At 41.4% G+C, this 23525-nt stretch overlaps 1 protein-coding gene and 1 non-coding gene across 2 annotated transcripts in view; both read left to right on the forward strand.

The window, feature by feature from the left end:
• The window catches only part of aacs (acetoacetyl-CoA synthetase), a 141167-nt gene that overhangs the window by 94766 nt on the left and 22876 nt on the right, over positions 1–23525 (forward strand). The window contains exons 11-12 of the mRNA XM_069933205.1: positions 2578–2642; positions 7922–8044. Coding sequence (XP_069789306.1) covers positions 2578–2642; positions 7922–8044 — 188 coding nt within the window. The remainder of the gene's footprint in view (positions 1–2577; positions 2643–7921; positions 8045–23525) is intronic.
• Positions 598–815, forward strand: LOC138762515 (small nucleolar RNA U3). Its single transcript, XR_011356923.1, has one exon. It is a non-coding gene; the product is annotated as a small nucleolar RNA U3 (small nucleolar RNA).

Here is a 23525-nt window from a genome sequence, read left to right on the forward strand (position 1 = left end):
ATATCTTTTACAAACGTTCTGTCACTGGCTGTACCATGCAGTTTTAATTTAATTAGATATTTTCTATATGAAACATCTCCAAAAGTATCTTGAATTCCTAAGTAAATAAATGAAGTAACACAGGCTTTATTTGTAATCCACTGAAGGATTACTGGACATGATGTACCTTTCTAGATGCATGCTCCCATTTGCCATGAGAAGTGTTACCCAAATCTGCCCTAAAGAATAGATTCCACTACTTGATTTGGTGGGTTTCATGAACCTCTCATTTCTTATTTTTGGTAAATGCAAGCACAAGGTTTGTTCTCAGTCCTCACCACTAATCCAATGACCAGCAATTCCTCCAAGATTTTAGGCAGTCCGTTGCAAATTCCCTCTGTTTCCTATCCTCACCTGTATTGCTTAGTGTGCACTGTTGCTTGTTTACTTCTAATGGCTAAAGATCATGACCATTTTTGAGATTGTCTCTAAACTCGAGGCAAGAGAAAACAGTTGATGACTATTCCAATCAAACGTATGTTTGGTAATCATCAGATATTATCCAGCACTGTTAGTCTTGCCATGCACTTTGGTTTGAGAGTTGAAGGGCGTAAAAATTAAATACAGCTTTAAGGATAATTTCTATAGTCGTTGACTTGAGAAATCTTATCTTTAAAAAAAAAAGTATGGACTCCCAAACCACGAGGAGGAGCTGAAGTGTTTCCTCCTGAACACAAAGCGGTCTGTGAGGTTTTTTATATGATGGCTCATTGGCATTGATGACCATTCCCATCTCCTATTGCAGGACCTGTGGAGTGAGGAAACACAGACTGAGTTTTTTTTTTAGGGCAGCATGGTTGGTGTAGAGGTTAATGCAACACCTTTACAACTCCAGCGATCAGCACTGGGGTTTGAATCCCGTGCTGTCTGTAAGGAGTTTGTATGTTCTCCCTGTTACTGTGTTGGATGTCTAAATTTAAAAAAAAATCTGTGATCAAAGCTGAACCAAGATTATTTCTTTGGTTTTTTTTTTCTGTGGGTCTTAAATCACAACCTTCTGACTCTGAGGCAAGTTGATCGTCAATCAATTCATCATTGGAAATGAACTCCAGTTGTGTTTGTGTCTGGTTTCTATTGAACGGGTTGTGTAGATTGGCTATATTCTTTTCCATTAAGTGCTTTCAACATTTCACGTTATCAGACAGTCCAGTTAGGTGTTCACATCTGTTTTGCAGTCTTCAAATAGCACAGACCATTTTTTTGGTGGTGGTGGGGGGTGCTTTTCTTTCAGTTAAAGTTATAAAATTCCATAGCTGCCTTTTCAGAGTTAATTGTTACTTAAATTTCTTTTGCCTCATTGTGAAGAAGCGACCTATATCTTTTTTTTTTAATTAAAAAAAAAAAAGGAAATCTTTGGAACTTGTTGTCAGAATTTAACCAAAGTTTACAAAATGTAAAATACATAATAGCTGAAGATGTTGGTCTTTGCACTTATTTTGAATGTACTTTTCCCAGTATACTGCAAGTAAATTGGCTTTCCTCTCATCCATTTGTACAAGCAACCAAGTATTCTTTCTTGTACACAGCAGCATGAACTTCTGCAGTTTGGAATGATTGATGCATTGCATTTTCAGCCAATATAGATCAGTATTGAATGAACAGCCAGTTCATGTTAGGCATAATTTTAAAAAGAATCTCTCTGACCAATTCATGTGTTAAATGATGTATTCACAGTGTAATTTCTTCACAAATTTTAAACTGCGCTTTGGGAAAATGTTATAAGGAAAATTCATTTGTGCTTCAGTTCCTAATAATGACATTCTGTATGCACAATGAAAATTTTTTGCCACCTTAGATGGAAATGTGAAATGAAGCTGTTTTGATTAAAGGATAGAATTCATCATTTAATCCACAAGTTTAGCTTCCTTGAACTTAGAATTTTTGAGATTTGCAAGGTAATTTTATGCAAAATTGAAATAGTAGTAAATGGAATTTAGACCTATGTAGAAATAAGTTTGTTCTCCCAGCCAGTAATTTTATCATGGTTTTATTAGGTTTCTTTAAATTTAATGTCAGTTTTGATTCCTTGGTTGACCCTGTTATTTTTGTTTGTTTCTCCATGTAAAATCATTTGAGTTTTAAGAATCAATGGATTTACCAGGGCACCAAATTTCACCTGTTGTAAGGATAATTTTACGTACCCTTTAATCTGAGGTTCCTGCCAGAGATAAATGCTTCAACTCCATTCTTGGCAAGAAATACTCCATAGCATGGCTTTTGGTAAATTGGCAAGTCATTTGGATGGGCCACCATAATAAAGCTCTTGTGGGAAAATAAAATGTGATGAGAGCTGAACACATGTTCTACGATTCCCGGAATTAAGATCCTTTCTGGAGAATCTGAACAATGTCTGGCCTTTTATTTGGGTCTTTGAAGAGAATCTAAGATGTAGATATGCTATCGTAGCAGCTAATATTAGACCTTGGGGCTTTTGTAAAACAGCCAAAATAAATCCTGCAGTCCAGTTGTTAAAATCAAGCACAGCAATTTGTAAGTTGAAGTTATTTTTTTTTCTCTCATTCTTCTTCTCTACCTCAGAATTACCATACTTGGGACTGGCGCAAAATGGCTAGCTGTTTTGGAAGAAAAGAATCTGAAACCAGGTAAGACTTGTTAATGTCTCGAGCTAAGGGGGAAAAAAAAATTAATGGCATTGATTATGCATTTAGAAATGAAAAACCACTGAACTCACTTCAGCAGATCTGCTGGTATTCCCATCTCTCCTTTCTCACAACCTTGGATATTTCCCATAGATTCTGGAAATGACTGGGTTAGCTGGCATAAGGGGGGACTGAGTAGAATGGGACTATACTCATTGGAGTTTAAAGGAAGGGGAAAGGACGATTTTATGGAAACATACAATGATGAAAGGAGGTTGTTTCCACTGGAAGGTGAGATGAGAACTAGGTGACATAACCCCGAGCTTTGGGGGAGTAGATTTAAGACAGATGAGAAGGAGCTGCTTCTCCCAGAGATGAGTATACCTGTGCAATTCTTTGCCTAATGAAGCAGCAGAGGCAGGCCTCATTAAATGTAATTAGGACACAGATTTTTGAACAGTAGGGGAATGAAAGGTTATGGGGACAAGATGGGCAAGGGAAACAGAGTCCAATGCTAGATCAGCCATGATCATATTGAATGGCAGAACAGGCCCGACCTACCACAGGATGGCCTACTCCTGCTCCTATATATTTATGTTGTTATGAAAGTGTCTGTTAAAACTGTTTCAAGTACCCTTTCTGTCAGAGCATATCAAATTTGCTGAGATGTTGTGACAGATCATGCCAAATGACAATTATGATCTAATTTTGGATGCATTCATTGCACATTACATGGAACAACTGAAACTTTTTAAAAAGCAACTTGGAATGGATTATGGTCTCCATATCCCTAACTTTTGTGTGCAACAGCTATCCAATTTTCCCGATGGGATCGCAGGAATTCTATATTGCCGATACTTGGTTTTTTTTGGTTCACTATTGCACAGCAATTGTATCCTTTTGTACATCCTTTTGCCATTTGTAAGTAAGAACTTCGTTGTGTTTTTTAGATTCTGCAACTGGTAATTAGTGATTATTGGGAAATTAGGCTGGGTGATTCTCAATAGGATGACATGAAACCTGATTGTGATCCTAATGAAATAAAGAGTTTGCATAATATTTGTTCCTTCCCTTGCCGGTTGAAACTGGAGCATTTAGCGGAATCCTATGGCATTCCATTACACAGGATGCAGAGATGAGATGACAATTAATGAATCAGCACTGCCGTTTTGATGTCCTGCACGTAGCATCTCCCAGTTCTCTTTTCATTGTTGTCTAATTCACTGGAATTTCCTTCATTAATTATGGATTAAGAAATCGTTGTTGACCTGCATGCAAGGATCACAGGTACTTGATTGGCCCTCAGCTTGCAGTAGCCATTGTCCTCTTGCATATTTTGTGTCAGTCTTCACGGTGGAAGACACGTCCAACATGCCCAAGTGCGGAGTTAAGGATGTGAATGTTGGGGAGGGCCTTGATAAAATAGTTGTTATAAAGGAAGTAGTGATGGAGAAACTAATGGGACTAAAGCCAGTCAAATCACCTGGTCCTGATGATATGCATCCAAGGGTTCTGAAGGAAATGGCAGAAGCTATAGTTGATGCATTGGTGGTCATATACCAAAATTTCTTGGATTCTGGGCAGGTCCCGGCAGACTGGAAGACAGCAAATGTCACGCCACTTTTTAAGAAGGGATGTAGGCAGAAGACTGGAAATTATCGGCCAATTAGCTTGATGTCTGTAGTTGGAAAAATGCTTGAAGCCGTCATTAAAGATGAAATAGTGAAACTTTTGGAACGTAAAGGTTCAATCAGGCAGACGCAGCATGGTTTTAGAAAGGGAAGATCTTGTTTGACAAACTTGTTAGGGTTCTTTGAGGATATAATGGGTGCGGTGGATAGAGGGGAACAGGTGATGTGTATTTGGATTTCTAGAAAGCGTTTGATAAGGTGCCGCACAAGAGACTTCTCAGTAAGTTACAGGGAAGTGGAGTCCGGGGAAGTATATTGGCATGGATCGAAAATTGGTTGTCTGACAGGAGGCAGAGGGTCGGGATAAATGGGAGTTTTTCAGGTTGGCGGAGAGTGGTAAGTGGGGTGCCGCAGGAGTCAGTGTTAGGCCCACAACTGTTCATCATTTACATTGATGACTTGGAGGAGGGGACAAAATGTGGTGTAGCCAAGTTTGCGGATGACACCAAATTGAGTAGAAGAGCAAATTTTAATGAGGATGTGGAGAGTCTGCAGAGGGATATAGGTAAGCTGGATGAGTGGGCAAAGGTCTGGCAGATGGAGTACAATGTTAGTACGTGTGAGGTTATCCACTTTGGCAAGAAAAATAAAAGAGCTGAATATTATTTAAAGGGTGAAAAACTACAGCATGCTGTTGTTCAGAGGGACTTGGGAATGCTTGTGCATGAATCGCAAAAAGTTAGGTTGCAGGTGCAGCAGGTTATTAAGAAGGCAAATGGAATGTTGGCCTTCATCGCTAGAGGAATTGAATTCAGGAGTAGGGAGGTAATGTTGCAACTGTATAAGGTACTGGTGAGACCGCACCTGGAGCACTGTGTCCAGTTCTGGTCTCCATATTTGAGGAAGGATATACTGGCTTTGGAGACGGTCCAGAGGAGGTTTACTAGGTTGATCCCTGGGATGAAGGAGTTGACTTATGATGAAAGATTAAATCGTCTAGGATTGTATTCGCTCGAGTTCAGGAGAATGAGAGGAGATCTTATAGAAACATATAGGATTATGAAGGGTATGGATAGGATAGATGTAGGAAGGTTTTTTGAGCTGGCCGGGGAAACTAAAACAAGAGGACACAGTCTCAAGATTCGGGGAGTAGATTTAGGACAGAGATGAGAAAAAATAATTTTTCCCATAGAGTAGTGAATGTTTGGAATTCTCTATCCAGGGAAGTGGTTGAGGCTGCTTCATTAGACATTTAAAATTCGGTTAGATAAAATAATACATGACAGATGAATTAGGGGATATGGGGAGAAGGCAGTGGAGTTAGGTCATAAATTAGATCAGCCATGATCGTATTGAATGGCGGAGCAGGCTCGATGGGCCATTTTTGGCCTACTCCTGTTCCTACTTCCTATGTTCCTATGTTTACTGTAGGGGTGACTCAAGCTCTGCTGTGGCATATACCTTCGTCAGGAAAGTCCCACCTCCAGCCCCATCTCCCCACCCCCACGGTAGCTCTGTAAGCCATGATACTGCAGATGATTTGCTTCCCAGTGGACAGCCCAGTAATGATGAGGTAACTGTTTGTTGGTCATGGAGAATGGTGCGGTTAAAATTCTTGTCACCTACTTTCAGTGTGAAAGGGCGAACTTCAGTTTCTCATCTGACACCTTCGCTGGCATTTTTGCCAACATTTCACTACAGAACTTGAAGCTGTTTCTGTTACAATTAGAAAAAAATACGTGCTTGCATTCTGTCACTTCTTAGAACATTTTAGAGACTTTTCAAATTGCTTGCTTTCAAAGATCAGAGGTTAGCTGATCATTTCTTCGACTCCAAAGAACTGGGAATGTAAGAAAGTCCATTTCAAAGCAGGAGCGAGATTGCAAGTTTAAAAAAAGGCCTTATTCACACGGAAAAAAACCTTAATTTATAACTTGTACGATGAATAACAAAGCGCCTATATGGTTAATCCATGAAATATTGAAAATTTCAGAATGACTCTGAACAATGAGTGTTAATATGGGGGAGAAAAATGGCCAAACTTGCCATGGCAAGTAGATGAGAAAGCCTTAATCTATTCAGTACCATTATGCTATGTAGATTTTATTTGCTTTCCTCATAGAACAATTTGTGTTGTAATGTTCAGTGGATGGAGATTCAGTTGCATGGTTCTCAGGAAGTGGTACCAGGACATAGAAATTGTAGTAATCATTGAATTCTATCTCTAAAGTGGCATTTAAATACTCAGTGAAGAGAGGAAAATGACGGCGCTGGTGCGGACCCGCAGAGAGTGGATTCACGTGACTCTCGCAGGGTCCAACCTCCCAGTCTGACTGCTGTCAGCTCCATACAGGCTTTAAAAGGCCTGATAATAGAGCGGATGGTGGTTTTATTTGAAAGTCCCGCAACTGCAGGGTCTGGCCAAAGATGGCAGCACCTATGATCGGCAACAGCTACAAGGAGTTCCAGACTAGCACAGGGCACAGAAAATGGGGAGACCAGTCCCCCGCCCCCCCCCCACCGGTTTGAGAAGGAGAAGCAGAGGAGATGACCCACAGGATCACGGCAGTGGACTGTTGAGGGGTTCTGCAACTGAAGAACGCACAGGTGGCAGGCTGTTGTCCACTCAATGCGAGGAACTCAGGCAGGCAGGCTGTGGACTGGTGGCCACTATGGTTGAGGGACTCACAGCAGGCTGCTGGGGCTGGCTCAGGACTGGCTGAAGGGGTACTAGATATTGGAACTGGGATGCGAGATGGTGCTGAAGGGTTCCTGATGGTGTCAGAGGTTCGGATCCGCAGCTCGGGCTTCTGGTGATTCGGACTAGGGTTGTGGGAGTGCTGGAGGTGAATCCATGGACCCACGGTGACTCTGCAGGTGGGGGGGACTCTCTTCTGCCTTTCTTTCTCTGACCGTCAGAGGCGCTTCAGGCAATTTCTGCCGATGGTAACTCTGTCTGCCTTACGGCAGGTGAAAACAAATTTCGTGTAATATTGCACTGTCTTTATCACATGACAATAAATTGAATCTTTAATTTTTTTTCCCCAGATGGCTTAATTGCATATAGATTTAAATTTAAACTTACAGCACGGTAACAGGCCTTTTCAGCCCACGAGCCCATGCCACCCAATTATACTTGATTGACCTACATGTTTTGAAGGGTGGGTGGAAACTGGAGTTCATAGAGAAAACCCATGGAGACACGGGGAGAATGTACAAAATCCTTATAGACAGTGTGGGATTGGAACCCAGGTCCTGATTGCTGGCGCTGTAACAGCGTTGCGCTAACTAACCCTGCCGCCCCAGGCTCCAAAGTGACAGGCAGTTGATCTGTAATTATGATTGTCATTTTAAAGACACAAATTCGTAATAAGGCCTAAGAGCAGAAAAAGGCTATTCAGCCCATCGAGGCTGCGCCGCCATTTAATCATGAGCTTCCCACTCAGGCCCACTGCCTGGCCTTCTCCCCATAAGCTTTGATGCCCAGGTCGATTGAGATTTAAAAAAATATATAATGAGTAAATTTCAGTGAGAATGTTTAAAAAAAAAGCTAATCTACTAGTGTCAAGTATGTAATATTTGTTAATTTTCATGTGAATGTTAGTAGCTTTATTTGAAATGAACATTTAAGTCAAAATTTCCTCCTTCAAGGTGAAACTCACAGTCTGCAGACACTACACACGATACTGTCAACTGGATCTCCTCTAAAGCCTTTGACGTATGATTACGTATACAAGCACATCAAAAGCAATATCCTTTTGGGCTCAATCACAGGTGAGATTTTCAGCAATGTATGTCATATTTGCATTGGCTAGTCCATTTGTAATCATGCTCTATTATGAAATGTGGCTCGTGTCCTTGAAATTACATCCTCTTCATGCCAAGAATACTGGTGAAGAGGTTCTTGGGTCGAATACAAATGCTATGTGGCATTCTGTCAATATTAGCAAAGTATTTGATGAAACAGATTTGATGACCTGCTCCACCTCTCAATGAGTTCATCGCACAAGTTACACAACCAAAGAGACAGACACCTTGAGTGGAAATCAAAGGACATCTTAGATTCAGGACTGCTTTTGTTGTGGGGAAAGGAGGAAAGAAAATCTATAAAGGCAAATAACATTAATGTGTTGCCAACAGAGTTGATATTCTGCGGAATTTGAATATTTAGTCTAGAACATCAACTTTTTTCTTGCTACATATTTTAATTATAATGGTTTTTCCTGTTTTTTTCAATAATTAAAAAAATAAAATTAGAAATGCAGCTCAGTAACCGGCCCACGGACCTGTGCTGCCTGATTAGCATACAGCGCCCGTATGTTTTGAAATTCTTAAGGCATTTCATATTTGGGCTTCCCCTGATCGTGACTAGGTTGAAAGTAAAGGAATGCAAACTAGCTTTAGAAAAAAAAAAGTTTTGCATGGTTTAAAAAACAAAGTCCAACTGGTGAGATGGAGAATGATTTAATTATGCTTCACTATTTAATTTAATTAAATTATATTTTGCGTAAAGAAAGGGAGAAAATGTGAAGCAATGTTCATTTTGATTTTTGGGTCAGTAATTCTTTCTCTTGGCAAATTAGAATAAAGCCAGAAAATGCACTCGAATTGGAAAGTGTGGAATTTTAACACCGCAAAAGGCAGAATAACACATTGTGACTTTCTTTCACAAATTTTACACAAATTAAAATACTTGAGTCTTTTTTAAATTCAATATTGGTGCAGTAATTTGGTGATAATTATCATGGTTGTAAATCTCCAATTGCCTGTCATCCAACAGAAAAACTGTAATTTTTTTAGGTCCATCCTGGGGCTGATCATTGAAAGTGTCTTCAACTACTTTTGAAGGGAAATAAATTTCCAAAATCATGAATGGAAATAAACTGATTCCATATCTTGTTCATATGTTGCTGAGTTTCCATATTTGAAAACTAAGAGTACCTTTTTGCTTTTATCTTCCGTGTTTCATAATTTTCCTTCCTAATTGGTCAAATTTTCAGTGAAGATGAACATTACAGAGAGAATCCCTGAAATCAGGTTTCTAGCACCCACTGGGATTGGCAGATGCTGGATAAGCAAGTTTTCCGCTTGCTTGAGACTCACTCTTACAATGCCTAAATAATACAGCTGCATTAAGAATAAACAAACTTTACTTGACTGAATATATATAAAATATTTTACTTTATTTTCAGTCACATTCTTTGAAAACATGTAACTGCTGCTACAACTGCAGGTTCCTCCCCCTCCACGGAGCCGCCCAAAAGACGAACAATAACATTATAGATAATTAACCCCCTCCCTCACATTTTCAGATAAAGCCTTACTAATATACTTAACAATATACTAATAAAGATAAAGGCTCTTGCTAAGCAGAGATAAGGAGGCACTTAAACAGAGTCACCCCAGTGGCGAGTGGCATCGTGGGTGATGCCATTTTATTCAAACATAACTTTATTCCAACAGCTGTTACGAGCAAAGCACGACCAAGACCCTCCACTGGCTGAATATTTGCTCCCATCTTCACCAAAGCTTCAGAGAACATTTACTTACACAATTTTAAACTTTTACATTCTTATTAATTTCAATTAAAAAAAAATATTTTCCTCAATTTTTTTGCCGGTTGCTTGAATTCCAGATAACAGGAATTTTACTGTTCATGGTTTTTAAGGCAATTTTCAGAGCAATGCATCCTTGTTGCTGTGACCTGGCGGAATGTACAATGGTTTGTCCTGAAATAGAATCTGTTGGATATTCATGTTCAATTGATGCTTTCTTAAAGCTCGGTGAGAGTTGGAAAGAACATGTGACATTGTATCAGCAAAAATACTTTGAAGAGAATGATCAAGTATTGAAGTTGCTTCAGCTTCATCAGTCAGAAATAAGATTCAAGTCGATGTTTCATGCAAGATTAAAAATGAACCAAGTCTCAAATAACATTTCAAGTAATATTGATCAAGCTTCAGTAGAACGCCTTGCAATCAATACACCCTTTTTTAATTAGGGCAAAAGCTCTAAAAGAACACTGAGTAAGCCTTAAACATTTTCCACTGATTTTTAACTATCTGTTCACATTCTGATTGTTGGATTTTTCTGCCCTGTACATAAATTATTCCAGAACATTCTATCAGAGAGAGAATAACTCCCAAACTGTATTTATGAAAAGACTAATCTGTACTGAAGTATCTGCCAAGTTATGAAGTGTCAGTTTCCAATCTGTGGAAGAACTTGGGTAGTGCACAGACTGCTTTCTCAAGATTGGGTGAAGACCTCCTTACAAGGGAGAAGTAGAGTGCAATTTCATCTACAATTCACCAGCTGCTTAATCTTGATCAACTGTCCTTGAGATTATGGATTTGAACCTCACTTCAGAAATTGAAGACAAAAATCGAGGCCGGTCTCCAATGTCAAATGAAGGCAACATTGCATTCTTAGGCACGTCATGTTTTGAGTGATACTTGAAACAGGATCTTGATTTGCTCTTGCACTTGGACCTAAAACATCCATGATGTTATTTTGAAAACTGAGGGAGTAAATCTGGTTGTACTGATCAATATTTATTCTCCAGCCCAAATTTCTGGAGAAAAGAATTGTTAACGCATTGCTGTGTGGGGCCTTGCTCTGTACAAACGCTTGCACAAGAACAAAGATTGCTGTGCAGAAGTGCCCAATGGAAGTTGAGCACCTCTAGATTCTTCCAAGCAAGTTGGGATAATCAGAACGGATGATGTATTTTAACACTTATTTTCAGAATGATTTTTTAAATGTTGAGTTCTTGGCGGAACTCTTCACTTCTTGGACAGGAACTCTGAAAGAATCTGATCATTCAGGTTGGTACCATTACCTGCTGTTAAATTCTTTTTGTCTTTCCTTCGAATGTATGAAGTGACTTGCACTTTTAAATGCTTTGTCATCAATTTTATCAACTCCCCCAAATCTTCAGCTGGATGTGGAGCTAAGGAAAGTTGATAATTTCCTTTCTCCTTGAATATTGAATATATGTCCATTGGAACAATGGTTCTATAGAAATCTGTTCCTTTAGCTACAGTGAGCATTAATGGCAGAGTTTTCATTCTTTGTAAATGGCAACTTCATTATCTGGGTATTGGAAACAAAACTATAAGGTTCCAGAAGGAAAATAAAATGTTGCAGATACAGGCCGACATAGATTGGGATCTGATTCAGCATGCAGAAGGAGTTTGAAATTTGCCTGAATGGTCCAGTAAAGACAACCTCACACTCATTGTCACCAAGACCAAAGAGCTCATGGTAGACTTTATGAAAGAAAGACCAGTGATCATTGGGGGATCAAAGAGGGTGAGCAAATTTAAATTCATGGGAGACACTATCTTGGAGGACCTTTCCTGGACTCATTACACCAATGTTATTGTGAAGAAAACATATCAATGCCTCCAGTTCCTCAGGAGTTGGTGGAGGATTGGGATGACATCGAAAATCTTTGCAAACTTCACAGATGTGCAGTGGAATATGTGCTGACCAGCTGCCTCACAACCCACCATGGGAGCACCAATATTTGACCGGAAAGCCCTGCGATAGGTAGTGAGCCCAGCCCAGTGCATAGCAGGCAAAATTCTCCCCACCATTGAGAAAATCAACATGGAACGTGGCAGCAATCATCAAGGATCTGCACCACCCAGAACGTATTCTGTTTTGGCTGCTACCATCAGGATAAAGGTATAGGTGCCTTGGGCCACTAGGTTCAGCATCAGTTGCTATCCCTGACAGAAGAGAAAAAGGAACAAAAGAGAGAGTCCCTTCAGAGAAGCTGAATTTTCGTGGATTTCCCTCTAGCACTTGCACAGCCTCTGCACCCAACCCAGACTCCAAATCCAAACTCTCTGATATGGAAGAGGAAGACTGTGATGCGCTGCAGTGCAAACAAACAAGCTCAAACCATGAAGGCTGTGCTGCAGGCTTTAATTAGTTTAAAACCTTTACACAAGGTTCAGTATCCCTGCGGCTCCATGTGCTCTACTCCCACCCCAGAACTGGCATGAGCCTTTATATGGGGCCAGTGATGGGCAGGGAGTAGGTGGAGCCAGCCTCCCAGGTTACCTCCCTGCAGGTACAATGGGTTGCCTCCTGCAGTAGGCAGTGCAGGATTGCAGACAGGCATAGGTAGTCACCACAAAGACTTCAGCGTCTGAGGCACTCCGGAAGTCCTTCTTACGCTCAGCAACAACCCAAATCCCGGTTCTGATACCCGTTTCCCACAAGCCAACCTCCAGCAGCCTGCAGCCTGGTGTGAGTCGATCGGCCACAAGTCAGCAACGGGTGGCAGCCGGTGTGGCTCCTTCAGCCTCTGAGTCTCTTGCTCGTCCCCTGTAGGGCCGTCTCCTTCTCAAGGTGTTGCTGAGCGCTGGCTTGCTGCTCCCTTCAGAGTCAGTGACACCTCGTGCAATGGTTGCCTAGAAGAGGTGCTGCCATCTTGAGCGCAGACCTCATGTTTGCAGGATTTTTTATATAAAGAAGCTCTGTTGGCCCCTTTACCAGCTTGCACAGAGCCACTGGCATCATGGCCAGGCAGTAGGACCCTTTGGAGCAGCGCTGTGTTTCCCCTCTCTCGGGTCAGCACTGTCATATTTTTTCAATCACAGTCTGCATATTTTCTCACATCTCCCAATACAAGACTTGTTGTTATGAAATGGAATGAATTAATGATCTTATCATGAAAGTGTCCCTCGTCAGTCAGAATCATCATTGAAATGAATTTTACATTCAGCTTGAGGGAAAGAAGAATTCTTCAAATCTTGGAACTTCGGAGGAGTTTTCCTGGATCCAACACACCAACGGCATCGTGAAGAAACCACGACACTGTCTCTACTTCCTCAGGAGTGTGCAGAGGTTTGCTATGACATCAGAAACCCTGGCAAACTTCTACTTTACAGGCATGATGTGCTATACACAGAGTCATGCTAGCTTTCTCCAAATGCTGATAGAACCTGGTCTTCAGAATCTTTTTATCAACTTACTCACCACTGATGTCATGCTCACTGGCCAGTACTTCCAGGGCTTTCCTTTGTAGTGTTGCTTAAATAAAGGCAAAACAATAGCCGCCTTCCAATGATATAAATATCAACAGTGATCTAAATACCAGGTATTCCCCGACTTATGACCGTAATTGGGGCCGAAAGATCAGTCATATCTTGAAATAGATGCAAGTTGGAATTGTGCTGGCACGCGTGGAGTGCCGAATTCTTAAAGCAAACTTTTTAATCAAATCTTTTTTTAATCGTAGATTAAACGTTAATAACTTAAAGCTTCCTGAATTTGTCCATCAACCTTGGCGAATCTATCCACATTCTGGCCCATGCTTACTTGCTTGTCAGCGTCCCGGAGCTGGGCGCAGCTATCCCGATTCTTGTGTGCATGCATGAGTCTCCTGTTGGAACATATGCGATGGGTTCACGTATTGGAGTTCGGTTGGTGCATCCGCGAGAGTTAAGCATTTTAATGATATTGAATTCGCGTCCTTAACTCTTGCGCATGCACCAACTGAACTCCAATATGCGAACCCACTGCGCATGCGCACAGGAGTCAAGATGGCTGTGTCCTGTTTACGAACCCAAGGACACCAACTAACAAGGTAAATGGGCACATATTGGCTCTTAAATGCCCTGTATCCCTGTTATAGTTTGTCAAATACAACATAAACCACGTAAAGCTTATATATTTTCCTTTATATTTTGGAAAAAAAATTCAGTCGTATGTGCAGATGGACATAAGTTGCATAGGTCACAAGTCATTGGAGTACCTGTACAGAGTTAGCGTCAGAACAAATCTAATCAGGGGGGCATTAGCGTGATCATGGGGGGGCAAACTGCCATTCCTGCTGCTTGTGTTTGGGTGGGGGGGGGGACACAATAACACTTTTGGAGGGGGCATGGCCTGCGAAAGCCCCGCCCCCATACCTTGCAATACCCCAGCAATTTCTTTTTGAGCTTCCCACCACGTCCAGTGATACACTTGATCAGGCCATAGGGATTTACCCACCAAAATACGCTTTGGGACTGGTAGCGCATCCGCTTTTGCAATTTGGCTGAGGCCCAAGACATCACTTCTCATTTGCCTCAGTTCCTTAGCTTCTGTGATCTTCTCCATTGTAAGTACAGATGAGTACTCATCATGTAGGTGATAAGATATTGATTGAAAGATTGGCTTAAATTCAGGAAATAGAGAGCTAGCCTAAGTAGGTCTTGTGTTGGGCAATGTGTACCAAGTGGTATGGCACATGGATTGATGCTGGTCCCTCCCCTTGTAACACTGAATGGAAATGATGGATAAAGGCACCAAATGGATGGTGGATTTACCTCACAACACAAAGATTGATTGGAAAGTAGATTGCGAGGAAGAAATAAGGGGTATACACGGGGGATACAAGAAGTTAAATAATGGGCAAAGTTTTAGCTTTCATGTGGCAAAACATGAAATAGTACATTTTGGCAGGAAAAGTTTTCAAAAAAATGAAGCACATTTCCTAAATAATAAGAGGTTGCCAAGCACTGAAATGTAGAGTCATCTAGGTGTCCTAATCGTTGATAAAAGATCAAGTACGAGGATGACAGCAAGTCATTAGTAGAGCCAATGAAATGTTACTATTTATTCATAAGAATATAAGAAATAGAAGCAGGAGTCGGCCATTCAGCCCATTGAGTCTGCTCCGCCATTCAATGTGATCATGGCTGATCTGATGATTGGCTCATCTCCACCTACCTGCCTTTTCACGATATCCCTCAATTCCCTTGCTATGCACAATTCTATCCATTCTTGCCTTAATTATATTTACTGGGGTCGCCTCCAGCAAATTCCACAGATTCACCACCCTTGGGAAAAACAGTTCCTCCTCATCTCAGTCCTAAATTTACTACCCTGAATCTTGAGGCTATGCCCCCTAGTTCTGGACTCCTCTACCAATAAAAATAACTTACCTACCACAATCTTATCATTTTAAATGTTTCTATAAGATCGCCTCTCATTCTTCTAAATTCTAGCGAGTGCAGTCCCAGACAACTCAATCTCTCCTCATAGGCCAACCCCTTCATCCCAGAAATCAACCTGGTGAACCTGCTTTGCACCGTCTCCAAAGCCAGAGCATCCTTCCTCAAGTAAGGAGACCAGAACTGCATGCAGTACTTCCGATGTGGCCACACATTGTACAGTTGCAGCATAACCTCCCTGCTCTTAAATTCTGTCCCTCCAGCAGTGAAGGCCAACATTCCATTATCTTCTTGATATTCTGCTGCACCTACAAACCAAACTTCTGTTAGTCATGCACAAGCACTCCCAAGTCCTTCTGTACATCAGCATGCTGCAATCACTTGCCATTTATATTGTATTCTGATCTTCCATTTTTACTTCCAAAGTGGATTACCTCACATTTGCCGACATTGTAATCCATCTGCCAGATCCTTCCCCACTTACTTTATCTATAGCTCTCTACAGACTCTCTGTATCCTCAGCATAATTTGCTTTCCACTCAATTTCGTGTCATCATCAAACTTAGATAAACCTGTTCCCTCTTCCCGATCATTTATGTATACCGTGAATAGTTATGGGCCCAGCACTGACCTCTGCAGCACCCTGGTCACCCTCGATTGCCAACTAAAAAAAAAACTCTGCTACGCCAACCCTCTGTTTTCTATTGGTTAACCAAACCTTCACCCATGCTAATACATCACCCCAATTCTATGCATCCTTATCTTCTGTACATTTCTTTTATGCAGCACATTATTGAATGCCTTCTGGAAATCCAGTTGAACAATATCCACCAGCTCCCTTCTAACTACCGTATTCGTTGTATCCTCAAAGAACTTCATTAAATTTGCCAAACATGACCTGCCTTTGCCAAATCCATGCTGTGTCTTCATTTTTAAATTTTTTTTGTATTTTTCACACTATGAACCATATCAATCAAAATACATACAAACAGTTCCCTCTTAAATATACACAGTGGTATTTTCTCCCTTTTTCTCCCCCTACCTTCCCTCCCTTCTTCCCACCCCCTTCCCTACCCACTAAATGTTCAACATATACAATACAACCATTAAACAATGTCATCACACAATGAAAATAAGAAAATTGTGTCACCTTTTACACACTGGATCAGGTCATTTTGTCTTCTCATTTTATCATTTTAGGGGTGGAGGTCCGCGGTAAGTCCTCTCTGTTGTATTCCATGTACGGTTCCCAAGTTTGTTCAAATAATGTGATTTTATTTTTTAAATTATATGTTATTTTTTCCAATGGAATACATTTATTCATTTCCATGTACCATTGCTGTACTCTCAGGCTCTCTTCTGATTTCCAAGTTGACATTATCCATTTTTTTGCTACAGTTAAGGCTATCATAATAAATCTTTTTTGTGCTTCATCCAGTTTGAGGCCTAATTCTTTACTTATATTTACTTAGAAGAAAGAGCTCTGGATTTTTTGGTATGTTGCTTTTTGTGATTTTATTTAATATCTGATTTAGATCTTCCCAAAACTTTTTCACTTTCTCACATGCCCAAATTGCATGTACTGTTGTTCCCATTTCCTTCTTACAGTGAAAACATCTATCTGATAATGTTGGATCCCATTTATTTAACTTTTGGGGCGTGATATATAGCCTGTGTAACCAATTATATTGTATCATGCGTAACCTCGTGTTTATTGTATTTCTCATAGTTCCGGAGCATAACTTTTCCCATGTTTCATTCTTTATCTTTATGTTTAGATCTTGTTCCCACTTTTGTTTGGGTTTACAGCTTATTTCCTCATTCTCTTTCTCTTGCAGCTTGATGTACTTGTTTGTTATAAATCTTTTTATTATCGTTGCTTCTGTAATCACATATTCAAAGCTGCTTCCTTCTGGTACGTGCTGTGTCTTCCTGATGGATCCATTTCGTTCCAGATGCCTTGCTATTTTTTCTTTAATTATAGCTTCAAGCATTTTCCTGACTACAGATGTTAAACTAATTGGTCTATAGTTCTCAGCCTTTTGCCTCCATCCTTTTTGAAATAGTCGCATGACATTCACCATCTTCCAATCCACTGGGACCTGCCCAAAGTCCAGACAATTTTGGTAAATTATCACCAAAGCTTCAACTATAACTTCTGCCTTTTCTTTCTATACCTTGGGATGCATTCCATCAGGACCAGGGGATTTTTCTATCTTTAGACCCTCAGATTTCCTGAGTATGATCTCTTTAGTGAAATCTATTACATCCAGGTCCTCGCCTCCTATATGCCCTTATATTAATTTTACTTTTAAAATCTGCCCATCGTTGCCTCTTTTGCTCTTGACTTTTATCTCCCCTCTTCTCATACTTTTGTCTTTTTCCACACTTTTACTTCACCCATCCCACTCCAATCTGTTGAACCCATTCCCCTACTATTTAGTTTAAAGCTCTGTGTTGGGTCCAGAATTCACCTTTGATCATGTAGTTCGTTGTTGTTGACAGTAATCTCAGGCATCAGGGAGTGCTGCGTGATGGCTAAACACTGATGTTCTGGACACGGCGCTGCAGCCCAAAGGCTACACCCACCATCCCGCTGACTGAAGAACCAGAGGAGACAGCATTTGTGCTGTCATCAATTCATCATAGTCCACAGTCGTGATGGTCATGTCCCAGTCCTGCTCCCCTGACCTGGAACATCTTGTGATCAAGTGCCACCCATTCTACTTGCCAAGGGAGTTCATCACTGTCATCTTGGTCACCGTGTACATTCCGCCCCAGGCTAACGTCAAGCTGGCACTGGAGGGACTGAGCACTGTGAGTAACAGCCACGAGACAGCACATCCGGATACCTTCCCGATCATTGTGGGGGACTTCAATCAGGTCAATCTGACAAACTACCAACAACACATCACATGCAAGACCAGAGGAACCAGCACACTTGACCACTGCTACACCACTGTGAAGAACACCTACTGAGCCAGTCCACGACCACACTTTGGCAAGTTTGATCACCTGACTGTACTTCTCCTGGCGTACAAGCAGAGACTGAAGGTCACAGCACCAGTGGTGAAGACGGCAAAAGCATGGTTGAAGGAGGCAGAAGAGCGTCTGCAGGACTGCTTTGAATTGGTGGACTGGAACATATTCAAAAACTCATTCATAGACTTGAATGAATATGGAACAAGTGTCACCGACTTCATCAAGATCTGTGTTGACGAATGTGTGCCCACACTCACACACATACTGGGTGTTCCCCAACTAGAAGCCCTGGATGAATCAGAGAATTCACAATTTGTTGAGGGCGAGAACAAGGGCATTTAAGTCTGGAATCTAGATCTTTACAAGAAGTCCAGGCGTGACCCGCGGAAGGCGATTTCTGAAACAAAATTGCAATTCTCGAGGAAGACAAAGACATACGTGCCAGCTATGGCAGGGGGTGCAGGTCATTGCAGCCTACAAAGCGAGGGCAAACACCTTCTATGCTCACATTGAGAAGAAGGACCAAACAGTACCTACTAGAATCCCTGAAAAGGCTGCGGATCCTGTGATATCTTTCTCTGAGGGCGATGTAAGAACATCATTCAAGAGGGTGAACCTTTACAAGGCATCAAGTCCTGACGGCGTACCTGGTGGGGTACTGAAAATCTGCGCCAACCAACTCGCTGGACTGTTCATGGACATTTTCAACCTCTCACTGCTGCAGTCAGAGGTTCCCACCTGATTCAAAAGGGCATCAATCATACATCTATTGTATGATTATATATATTGTATGATTGTATATACCTCCACATCTATTGCCCAGTAGCACTAACCTCTGCTGTGATGGGCAGAACTAACATGAACCTAAGCAAAGATCTGAACCCGCTGCAATTCACCTGTTGTTACAATCACTCCACAGCAGATGCAATATCACTGGCTCTCCATTCACCTCTGGATCACCTAGAAAGCAGCAATTCATACATACGGCTGCTCTTCATCATCTACAGTTTGGCCTTCAACACCATTATTCCCTCAGTGCTGGTCAAGAAGCTACAATCTCTGGGCCTCTGTACCCCACTGTGCAACTGGATCCTTGACTTTCTCACTGGAAGACCACAGTCAGTACAAATTGGAAACAATGTCTTCTCCTCACTGACAATCAACACAGGTGCACCCCAAGGATGCATGCTTAGCCCACTGCTCTACTTATTATATACCCATGACTGTGTGGCCAGGCACAATTCCAATGCCATCTACAAATTTGTCGATGACACCACAGTGTTGGCAGAATCAGAAATGACAATGACGTACAGGAGGGAGATAGATCAGCTTGTTGAACAGTGTAATGACCACAACCTTGCACTCAATGTCAGCAAAACCAAGGAGAGGAGCATGGATTTCAGGAGGAAGTTGGAGGAACACGACCCAGTCCTCATCAAGGGCTCAATAAAGGAGAGGGTCAAGAACTTCAAATTCATGGGTATGAACGTCTCCGAAGATCAGTCTTGGAGCCTCCAAGTTGATGCAATCACAAAGGTGTCTGAGGAGATTCAGGATGTCACTGAAGACTCTCATAAACTTCTACAGGTGTACTGTGGAGAGCATTCTGGCTGGCTGCATGACTGCCTGGTGTGGAGGTGCCAACACTCATAGGACAAGAAAAAACTCTAGAGGGTTGTTAACTTGGCCTATGACATCACAAGCACCACGACATTCCATCGGTGACATCTACATGAGGCACTGTCTTAAAAAAGCATCCTCTAATCCCAAAGACCCCCACCACACAGGCCATGCCCTCTTCACTCTGCTACCATCGGGAAAAAGGTACAGGAGCCTAAAGACGAGCACTCAGAGGCACAAGGACAGCTTCTTCCCCACTGCCATCAGATTCCTGAATAATCAATGAACCAAAGGCACTGCCTTACTTTTCTTGCAAGATGGTTATAATATGAATGCTTGCTCTCTGACGCTGCTGCAAGACACCGAATTTCACGACTTGTTCGTGACGATAAATTCTGATTCTGAAGAGGGAAAAACGGGCAATTTTTTTTCAGGCAGGCATTTGTAAGGCTTTGGAATTCGGTAGTGGAAACAAATTCTGGTAATACATTTAAGATAGCAATTGTTAGATACTTAATGAGAAAGGAGGTAAAAAGTTAATGCTGGAGACGGTAATACGGAATTGAGGTTACATTTGGATCAGCCATGATCTTATTAAATAGCACATAGGTGTCCAGTGTATCATTGAATATCCATCCACCATTGAAAACACCTGTGGCTGCTGAGGGAACTGATGAAAGCTCTCCGAATGTTGACAGTTTCTCATTCTGCGCAAGCTGTCTGACCTGTGGAGTGGTTGTTGTTGATTTGTGACAGCATTATTGTGAAAAGTTATGCATCAGAAAATTTTCCAGTTGCTTTACCCTGCAGTAATTCACTCATTCAACTCTACATCCGATTGCATTCTGCTGAATGGAATTCCATGTCAATAGAACATGGAGATTTGAAGCTTTGTGAATCGAGCAGAGAAATCTTCGTGGAGGATATCTGCATCCCATGGTGAATGATTAGCTTAAAATGCGAATTACCCAACCTTTCCCGCCCCCCACCTCCACTCACCACCCACCCTACCTAGTAGGCGCTACCTGGTGTGGCCTTCTTTATGCCGTTGAGAGCAAATGACCGCTTTAGACTGCTCTGTGTGTCTAATCTTGAGCTAATCAACCATTTCAGCTCCCCCAAACATTCTGTCTGTCCACTACCTCATTCATTTTCAGGAACATATTTGTCTTGGTCGGCCCTATGAACCCTAATGCAATGCAGCAGAAGCAAACCAAATCACATTGCTTAATATGGACAAAATGAACAAGAAAAATGGAAGTTAAAATGTTAGAGAAAATTGAAACTGGAAAATAACTATGGCAGAGGGGATGACAAGTTGCTTTGTTACCATTGTGGACTAAATGGCAATTTCTGGTTTTAAACTCAATTTGGAAAGGTGCCAACCGAATGCCTTCATGTTTGCCGTACTTTGGAAGAAAAGTTTTGAGATTATCTTAAACCCAATAAATGTCCTGAATAGATGAATTATGTGAACTATAGCATACATAAGCATGGTGAAGATGAGATTTATCTGGGAAGATGAGGTTCAAGCCGGAATCACCACATCAAAATCAGATTTGGGGAGCTAGCCGGGGCACTTACTTAACATCTCATAGACAGCTAGGCTCTTCAAAACCACACGATGAATCAACTGGCGGCAGACTTGGGCTTCCCAAATTAAATTGCGGAACCCAACCTCAGACCCGACCTTATGCTGTGCTCAGCCTCACTCCATCTCGTTTATATTATTGAGGTTACAGTGCCCTGGGAGGATGTAGTGAAGGAGGCTTATGAGTGCAAGAAACTGAGGTACACTGAGCTTGCAGCTGAGGTGCAGAAACACGGCTGGAAGGCAAGTGTCCAACCAGTTGAAGTAGGGTAAAGAGGATTCGTAGTCACATTGACATCAAGGCCACTCCGGGAGTCGGGAGTGCGAGGAAAGATACACCGACAAGCAGTCAAAATCACTCCAGAGCTGCTGAAAAGAGTAGTCATTGGTTCTGGATGAAGAGAAGGGATTCCACTTGGGCACCCAAGTGAGTGAATAGCATCTAGGGGTTGAGCCCGGGACACCAGGATTCACTGCTGAACCCTCCAGAGGTATCGTGGGTCTATCAGTGAGACACTGAGGAAAGAGGGTGCCCATTTGGTAACCCAGAAGATGCTACCACTCACTTGGCCACCCTGCAGAGTCTAGGTAGCAAGTCTCAGGAGGGCAATAAGGGATATTAACATCTAGTCCTACATAACGTACCATTGAGGGATCACCAGAAACAACCGATATCTGTAGACACTTTGATAAATTCTCCTGTTTGCTTCTTGTATGAAATTAGATAGGGCTGCTGGTATCTAATTTTTGGACAACAGGTGATTGGGAAGCCGTTGCTTGCACTTTGCATGTGACTGTTACAGAATTCTACAGTATGAACTGGTACATTTATTTTCCTTCTGGAATGTAGCTCCTACTGTATGCTCCATTCTGTACACCCTTGCCATTCTTCTTTGTCGATTTGAATTGCAGAGTCTGCCCACGAAGTCATAAAGATTGGGTGCTTTTCCGTACAGCCAACATAATCGGCCTTGTTTAACTTTGGTTCAGGAGTAATAAATGTACGGTTGTGTAAACTGTTGATCAGTTTTCTCGGTTTGTACCTGGGTGATTATGCTTTGGCCAGCAGTGTTGCAGAGAAAATTAGTTTTCTTTTTAACATTTTAGCTCATGGTAGAAGCTGTTTTGTTGCAAGAACTGAGTGTGTTCATTTAATAATCAAAGTAAGACATTGAATCAACTGCATTGCTGGACTGTTTTTTGCCAATTAAAAGAGTAAAGGATGCTTAGGTCATAAGCTAATTCCCTTTGTGGCTGGCAATCCAATCTGCCAGGATACATGGGGGGGTGGGGGGGAGCTTTGTGAATCTTAACAAGGTCGCAAAACTACCCAGTTCAGTATGTAGAGTAGATTACAACTCCCGTTCCATGTTTCCCATGGGATGCTATTGAGGCCGAAACGGAAGATTTGCTAAGACTCTAAAGTCCAGTTAATCTTGTGATCAAAAATAGGGAAAGTATAAAGAATGGGGAAATGTAGAGCTGAGGGATTTGAATTGAACAAAATAGAATCTTTAACAGTGATAAAAGCTTACTTAACATCTCCTAGACAGCTAGGCTCTTCAAAACCACAAGATGAATCAACTGGTACATGGCTAAATCTCTAAAATGAAACTCTTCTCATTTTCTGCTGTTCGCCTTAATCACCTTCTGTCATGGCTGATGTCCACCTCTTAATAATAGGTTGGTCCCTATAAATTCAGAGTCGTAAATTACACTGCGAAATCAATGCTTTTTTTTCCAAGCTTAAATGATTTATAATATTACTTGACAATGTTCTATAATTAAATGAATGCAAAGCAGCTCACAGTAGTGGTGCATTGCTTTATGTGATTTTCAGAGGGAAATTAAATTAATCATATAGGCCATTTGGAAAGTGTTCCTTGAATTCCTATTCTGAATGAAAGCCTTTACAGAATATGTGCGATGGTGAATTCCTTTGTGGAGTAATTAATGGCATTTTCAATACACAGATAAATAGAGGGGTTTCTGGCATGTTTGCATTCATTTTTGTAATTTGTGTTAATCATTTTTGTAATTATTTAGTTAACTCAGAGCAATTATTGTTTCCCTCGGGCTATTAGAACCAGCATAGAATATTAATGCA

The sequence above is a fragment of the Narcine bancroftii genome, chromosome 4, assembly GCF_036971445.1.
Source record: "Narcine bancroftii isolate sNarBan1 chromosome 4, sNarBan1.hap1, whole genome shotgun sequence".
Taxonomy (NCBI): domain Eukaryota; kingdom Metazoa; phylum Chordata; class Chondrichthyes; order Torpediniformes; family Narcinidae; genus Narcine; species Narcine bancroftii.